Here is an 8411-nt window from a genome sequence, read left to right on the forward strand (position 1 = left end):
TACTATGAATTATGATGCGCAGGAATGCAATATCTTACGTCCGGCCAAACATGTTAAGCGTATATCAAAATACCCAGTGTCTGGCGTGGGGTTGGGCGTTGAACGGGGTGGGGATTGAGGTGAAGTACTGAGATCTTAATCCTGGGATCGTAACAGACGTTATAAACATTACCCAACATGTGCAAACGTTAAACTCAAAACAGTGCAGAACAGCTTTATTCATTATTGCACGCTGCACTTTATTTCATCAATATACGTGAACAGTGTCCTCCGACCGGGAGGAAAGTAATTACGTCTAATTGTTTATTAACCAGAGAAAGCTTTTATGTCAGAGGAGGCTGTTACCGGGGAGAGGTCGTCTTGATGTAGTACATGCTGTCGGGGGCGTTACGTACATGCCAGAGGACAGGTGGGGAACCACCAGGACAGGAGTACTGCAACAACACGTCACGACATCAACTATCTGTGCTAATGGGCAACACGTGAGAGGAAGAAGGCTGCAGTATGGTTGTGTGAAAGTTCAGAGACATTTTCGGATCAGCTTACAGGGTAAGTCAAACAGTAAGGCCTCAGAATCCTGGTTCTCAGATCTACCTTAGATCACCCTAAACTTTCTGCCATCATTACAATGGTGGATGTCATGTGGTGAATCACTCGTTGTCGTGTGGTGAATCACTCGTTGTCATGTTGTGAATCACTCGTTGTCATGTCGTGAATCACTCGCTGTCATGTCGTGAATCACTCGTTGTCATGTTGTGAATCACTCGTTGTCATGTTGTGAATCACTCGTTGTCATGTTGTGAATCACTTGCTGTCATGTTGTGAACCACTCGTTGTCATGAGGTGAATGACTCGTTGTCATGTTGTGAATCACTCGCTATCATGCTGTGAATCACTCGCTGTCATGTGGTGAATGACTCATCATGTGGTGAATCATTCGTTGTCATGTTGTGAATCACTCGCTGTCATATTGCAAATCACTCAAGGGCGGGTGACAAATTCTGTTGACATTGTTAACTAAATGATGGAAATGCATTACTAGAAACATCTCAATCCGAAGACGTCCGATGGACTGTGGATCTACTTTCAGTAGCTGTACTAAAGGGGGCAACGGGAGGGTTCATTAGGTATGGTTCAAGAATCTATCAATACTTTATTATCCCAAATGAAATGTGTTTTACATCGTAAATCTCCCATCAGCAATGTTGATAATGGACAGGAAAGAAACAAAAGAATTGATGATTTACGTAAGAGACATGGAAAGACCCAGCAACATAGAGACGTAAATCGGAGTTTGAAAAACAGCACTCGACAATTGGGGATTTATTTCAGTGGATGACTTCAGGTACTACTAAAGTCTGCTTGCGGAAAATCAGTAAATTTTGCTGCTGTAATGACAGGATCCTTTCCATATTCTGTGAAAACAGCTGTCTGTATCGTAAAAGACAAATCCTACATATTTAGGACAGAGCAAGCAGGATAACACAGCCTTGTGAAGTCCCGCTGCCTGAATAAGGAAGTGGCGAATGGATATCATTATATACGACTAACTTTGTCTGGAAGTAAGTTTAAATCCATAACTTAAAAAACCTTTGCTTTAGAACGTGGGGCTACACTGATAGCTTTGCCTCAGATTGTTGGTCTACGTTTAATGTCTTAATTCAGATGAGGTGCATTAAGGTATTACCTCATGTCCAACATTATTGCATTTGTACTAGCACGGACAGATACAGATTATAATGCGCTCGATCACTGAGATCCGTGTTTCAGCTGACAAGGACACCGCATTCACACAGTATACTGGCTGTCAGCCTACCAGGCACCAAGTACATTCTTTTAACGTTTAAGCATGCCGGCAAAGGATTCTTACATCAGAGACAGGCGGGTTGAGGGTGTAAACACTGAAACTTGTCATACGGGACATGGTGTCTTAACTTAACATCTTGCGGGTTGAGGGTGTAAACACTGAAACTTGTCATACGGGACATGGTGTCATAAGTTAACATCTTGCGGGTTGAGGGTGTAAACATTGAAACTTGTCATACGGGACATGGTGTCATAACTTAACATCTTGCGGGTTGAGGGTGTAAACACTGAAACTTGTCATACGGGACATGGTGTCATAACTTAACATCTTGCGAGTTGAGGGTGTAAACACTGAAACTTGTCATACGGGACATGGTGTCTTAACTTAACATCTTGCGGGTTGAGGGTGTAAACACTGAAACTTGTCATACGGGACATGGTGTCATAACGTAACATCTTGCGGGTTGAGGGTGTAAACACTGAAACTTGTCATACGGGACATGGTGTCATAACTTAACATCTTGCGGGCTGAGGGTGTAAACACTGAAACTTGTCATACGGGACATGGTGTCTTAACTTAACATTTGCGGGTTGAGGGTGTAAACACTGAAACTTGTCATACGGGACATGGTGTCATAACTTCACATCTTACGGGTTGAGGGTGTAAACACTGAAACTTGTCATACGGGACATGGTGTCATACGTTAACATCTTGCGGGTTGAGGGTGTAAACGCTGAAACTTGTCATACGGGACATGGTGTCATAACTTAACATCTTGCGGGCTGAGGGTGTAAACACTGAAACTTGTCATACGGGACATGGTGTCATAACTTAACATCTTGCGGGTTGAGGGTGTAAACACTGAAACTTGTCATACGGGACATGGTGTCATAACTTAACATCTTGCGGGTTGAGGGTGTAAACACTGAAACTTGTCATACGGGACATGGTGTCATAACTTAACATCTTGCGGGTTGAGGGTGTAAACACTGAAACTTGTCATACGGGACATGGTGCCTTAACTTAAAATCTTTTATTCAAGGTCAGCATGGGTTGTGGAACGTCTCTGAAGAAAACAGCAACATCTCCTAATGAACGTTACATCACTGGGCAACAACGCATGTTGGTACAAAGGACATGGCGTTATCTGGCGGGAGATATGACAGGGATTGGCAGTAAGGTCTTCATCCGCATCTTTGAGCTGTACCCTAACGCGAAGCAGCTGTTTCCATGTCGCCACAAGGAAGGCAAGGAGTTGCTACAGGATCCAAATTTCAAAGGACACGCGTCACGTTTCATGCAGGCCGTTGGTGCTGTCGTTGACAACATGGATGACCTTGACACGTCACTGTCTCCCCTGTTGGTTGGCTTGGGGCGCCAGCATATCAATTTCAATGGTTTTATTCCGGAAAACTTCGACGCATTTACCAAATCAATGACCTTGACCTGGGAGGAAGAGCTGAAGGGACATTTCACGGAAGAGGTGAAGGACGCGTGGAAGGCTGTGTTCAACTTTATAATGATCAAATTAAAGGAAGGTTTTGCTTTGGCCAGTGAAGAGCGGGATAGTCTTGTTCCATATGACAAACATTGAAACTTAATATATACTCAAAGGCAAAACATATTGTGACACATACACACAGAGAATCAGTGTGAAGCTTTTACTGTCGCTAATGAAATGTTATTACATATGAAGACAAATGTTTCCAGGTGTGGTAACGAAGAACAATCCATAAGAAAAGCGCACCTGGCATATGCAAATGAGCCTTAACACTAGAGGGGCTTCACAAGCATGTGTACACGATCAGTAGTGTGTGTGTCCACCTTGTGCATTCATGCAGACCTGGCACCTTCGCCGTTGTAAACGTCGCTCCATTAGATCCCAAAATTGGCCGTCGGGCATGGCGTTTTGCGGTGGTCACAAGAGACAAATGTACCCATGTTATGTGGTGAACACAAAAGTGAATGTACCAAGGTGATTTGGTGAACACAAACGTGTATGTACCAAGGTAATATGGTGAACACAAGTGACAAATGTACCAAGGAAGTATGGCAAACACAAATGACGAATGTACCAAGGTACTATGGCGAACACAAATGAAGAGTATACGTGATATGGCGAACACAAATGAAGAGTATACGTAATATGGCGAACACAAATGAAGAGTGTACCAAGGTAATATGGCGAACACAAATGACGAATGTACCAAGGTATTATGCTGAACACAAATGACGAATGTACCAAGGTATTATGCTGAACACAAATGACGAATGCGCCAATGTTATTTTAAGAACACTGAAGACGAATGAGCCAATGAAATATTGAGAACACAATAGACGAATGCACAAAGGTAATAGGGTGAACACAGAAGACACGTATATAAATGTTGTGAATGTAATATGTAACACAAAACACAAATGGGCAAACGTTATTCGGTGGTCACAAGAGACAAGTCCATGGTAGAAGTCAGCATTGTACAGACTGTAAACAACTCGGGACTACAAAAACCTGGAACCAAATGCAGTACCTGGATAAACAATCCGGCACGATGACTATGAATTGGGTCCATATGCTGACTCGGGTCACAAGAATACTTAACCTATTGAAATATACTACCCATCAAAAGTTTAGACTCACTAGTGTAAATGTAGCCACTTACTTGTCCACTGTTCTAAAGTAGCTTTTTGCAAAATATTCCATACTGTTTAAAGGTACTGTTTAGTTATGAACTGGTGTATTGTAAAACATATTCGTAACATTGAAAAGATTATTGTCATGAGTTCAGTAAATGATTAAAATCTGTGAAAATTGGCGAATTCTTAACAAAACTTTACACCAAAACGCATCTGTTCACATGCACGACATTTGCTCATGCCTTTCGCAATTTGAAGCATCATCCTTGTGCAATTCATCTGCATAAGGTTTTCAGTTGGTTCCCCCAAGTTGGTGGAGAAATTCATCTTCGATGTAACCACATACATATACATAACATATAGTGAGTGCTTTAAGTGAGTCTAAACTTTTGATGGGTAGTATAGTAAAGCGTTCCCGAATTCAAAGCAAACGATTGTGTGAAGCTGTGTTGACCTGAAACGCCCGGTGCCAATGTCAAATCTGAATCTGGAAAATGTCATTACACCCTAACTAATGCGTAGATATAGGTACCTTGTGTTAGCCCACCTGAACATCGTCATTTGTCAGCTTTCATACTCTCAGTCGCAACACCAGATAAAGCTCAAATTGTTCAAGTATGAGTACAGTATTTCTAAAACATTTAGTTTTTCTAAAATCTCAGATGTCTATTGATTACCCAGCTATGGCCGGACATTCTCACATACCCGTGAATCCTGTTTAACAGCATTTCCCACAAACCCTGAACCCAAGAGGCCTACGAAGCATACATGTTATGAATATGATCACAGCTATGTATCTAGAAAGTGTTCACATAATTCCAAATTAAACATGGCCGCCGCGGCAGCCATATTGTCAATGTATTTTTTCCTCATTACACCGCCATGCCTGTACGTATCATTAACAAATGGCATTTACAGTACGTACGTGCTTTACCCAATAATACATTATATATGTTGCTGTGTATTGTGATATTTGATACTGGGACCACACCCCAGTCTAATCAACTCAACCTCATACTTCTATATGAGCTTCTCATCCTTCATTAACTACATCATCACTTGACAACAGTGTTGGAACCTACACGGAAACGCCGCTCCTAACTGTACTAAATGAGTTATTTGCCCATATTTCTTCTCACTTCCTACTCCAAGAAGTGGTTCCAATACAGCGGCTTACATTCAAGTTTAGGCCATATATAAAACTATTTTAGGTGTCCTTACCTGTGTTTTGCCTGTATAATGAAATATATTAATGTCACCTGAACAGCAGAGTTTAGTCGGGCTATAGTTTATCAATGTCAGACAATCGTGGAAGGGTGAATTGGCTAATACATATTGATTCCACTGACAAACCCAGTCTTGTATGAATGATTCAGACCTGTGGAGACAGTAATTTGTTCCGAGAATATCGTCTCAGTATTCTCCACCTCTCCACTCCATGTACAGAAGACCTGTCTTGCTGCTTCTATAGAGATAAAATACATACGAAGTAGGCTCTATGAATCAGGCCTCATTGCTGGTAAAAACATAACAAATAGAAAAGAGAAACTCAATAATTTATTTACAAAAACCTAAACCTATCCTAACCTAACAACCTAACCTAACCCCAAACCCTAACGAGACATGGCTCTGATTTCTGAGCCTATGTACAAAACAAATAAATATCTTAATTTCTTATGTAACCCAAAAACCCTATATACTTGGTCTGGATTACCAGGACTCAAGCAACTGAAATAAATGTCCTCACCCCTGGTGAACCAGTGGACTAAAGACAAGGAGTGCTGTGAAGCTACTCCCTTTATAGGGCTAGAGGCAGGCAGTGCATGTGCTGCACATGCCAGGCACAACCTGCCAGGTGTGTTGTGGCTATGCATATCAGCATAGCTGAGAACACACTAATAACCCATGTTATATTAACCCAACCCCAAATAGAACTTGAACTTTACCCGAAATATCCTAAACTACCACATGAGTATAAACAGAGTAATAAAATTGTTGCCAGAATTTGTATTTGTTTGTGTATAAGTGTGGAGACAGTAATTTATTCCGAGAATGTCTTCTCAGTATTCTCCACTTCTTCACTCCATGTACAGAAGACCCGTCTTGCTGCTTCTATGGAGATAAAATACATACGGTCATCAACATCTATTTCTGTAAATGTTCTAGTAACCATGGCAACTAAAGACATTGTGTACACTGTAATGGACACTGTCTTCATTTACGACAAGGCTCATTATTGATTGACCCAACAGAAAAATATTTACTCTAATGGTGTCTGGTCACTGATCTTTGAAGTATTGGGGTTCGAGGGTGGCTATGTGGCCTGACCCTGTCCAGGAATTTCAACAGGTCATGGTGCAGCTACAAGAAAAGCAAGCCAAGTGATCAGTTCACATTTTTATTATATATTTGTATATATACAGTCCGTACTCGTATCTATAAAGAACCGATAGTAAAAAACAATATATGCATATATACTGGAAGTATAATACTGGGGGTTTTCAAGTTGAATAACAACCTTATTTTCATCAGTGAAAAACAAAAGGAATACAACTTTTCAATTGTTAAGTGACGTCATGGCTATGAACATGACGCCATTGGATACTAGTAATAGGTTTCATTGCCTAGATACAGTTGATTTGGAGAAATCTGCACCAAATAATATTATTATTATGGGATATTTATATAGCGCACATATCCAGGCAACTAGTGCATGCTCAAGGCGCTGGTATTTTTTTTCCCTCAATCATTGGATGTCAATCTCAAGGGCACATCGTGTTAGCAGTCTCAACTCCTTGGGGAGTATACAACTCTTGCAGCCACTAGGTGCACCGAGCTATTGTGGCTTTCTCATCCTAACGAGGTACCCATTCACAGCCGGGTGGACAGGGACACATAGTCACAGTACTTTGTCCAAGTTCACTGCACTTTTCTGTACCCGCAACTAGGTGTTTGAATGTATTCATGTGGCCACCATCTGGTCATATACCAACGGATTCGTGGGTTCTATTAAGTGCACAGGGTTGTGTACTGTACACTAGGGGTTGTGACAACACTGAAAGAGTCTGCACACAAAGATGACTCCAAGGTTTTTACACCCGGTCACAGGTGGGCTTGATCCAGACACCTCAACCTCGCTGGATCACTTGCCTGGCGCTTTAGCCAGCTCGCCCATGGCACCCCAACGTCCAAGGTTTTAATGAAGAATGAAATATACTGGTATCCTATCCTGAGGTTTGACAAAGCCTTTACAACCAGCGGCTGCGTCTATGCCCCATCTATGTCAGATACAACATTGTTACTTAAGGAAACACACAACATTTGCGATTTGATGAAACGGACAATACAACACTTGTGATTAGATGAACCAGTTAAAACAACACTTACGATAAGATGAACGAGATAATATTACACTTTTAATTATGTGAAATAGACAATAATGTTTGGCTGGATAAACAGACACTATAACACTTCTGATTACACAAAACAGACTGTACAACACTAGTGATAAGATGAATGAGATAATATAACATTTGACAAGATGAAAAATATTTGGCTGGATAAACAGATAATATAACTCTTTTGACAAATTGATATAGACAATACAGCGCCTGTGATAAATTGAACCAGATAATATAACACGTTTGACAAGATGAAATAGACAATAATAGTTGGCTGTATAAACAAACATTATAACACTTGTGATAAGATGAAACAGACAATACATATCTGTTTGGATCAAACATACCATACACAACGTAGAATATACTTACTCCTGAATTCACCTGATGAAGGAGTAAGACAGCCATGAGTTCAGGTGAATTCACCTGATGAAGGAGTAAGACAGCCATGAGTTCAGGTGAATTCAATCGATGAAGGAGTAAGACAGCCATGAGTTCAGGTGAATTCACCTGATGAAGGAGTAAGACAGCCATGAGTTCAGGTGAATTCACCTGATGAAGGAGTAAGA

General features: G+C 41.0%; 1 protein-coding gene across 1 annotated transcript; it reads left to right on the plus strand.

Annotated features, from left to right (window-relative positions):
• Positions 1-328: 328 nt before the first annotated feature.
• On the plus strand, positions 329-3923 carry LOC124255747 (neuroglobin-like). The gene is made up of 2 exons (XM_046689652.1): positions 329-549; positions 2850-3923. Exon 2 carries the CDS (start codon positions 2856-2858, stop codon positions 3399-3401), a length of 546 nt encoding a protein of 181 aa, XP_046545608.1. The 5' UTR covers positions 329-549; positions 2850-2855; the 3' UTR covers positions 3402-3923.
• Positions 3924-8411: the final 4488 nt, after the last annotated feature.

The sequence above is a fragment of the Haliotis rubra genome, unplaced genomic scaffold, assembly GCF_003918875.1.
Source record: "Haliotis rubra isolate DU_JTF1 unplaced genomic scaffold, ASM391887v1 Scf608, whole genome shotgun sequence".
In the NCBI taxonomy this organism is placed as follows: Eukaryota; Metazoa; Mollusca; class Gastropoda; order Lepetellida; family Haliotidae; genus Haliotis; species Haliotis rubra.

Bases quoted from the DNA above. Each gene is read 5' to 3' on its own strand.
- LOC124255747 (XM_046689652.1), top strand. From the start codon at position 2,856: ATGGGTTGTGGAACGTCTCTGAAGAAAACAGCAACATCTCCTAATGAA.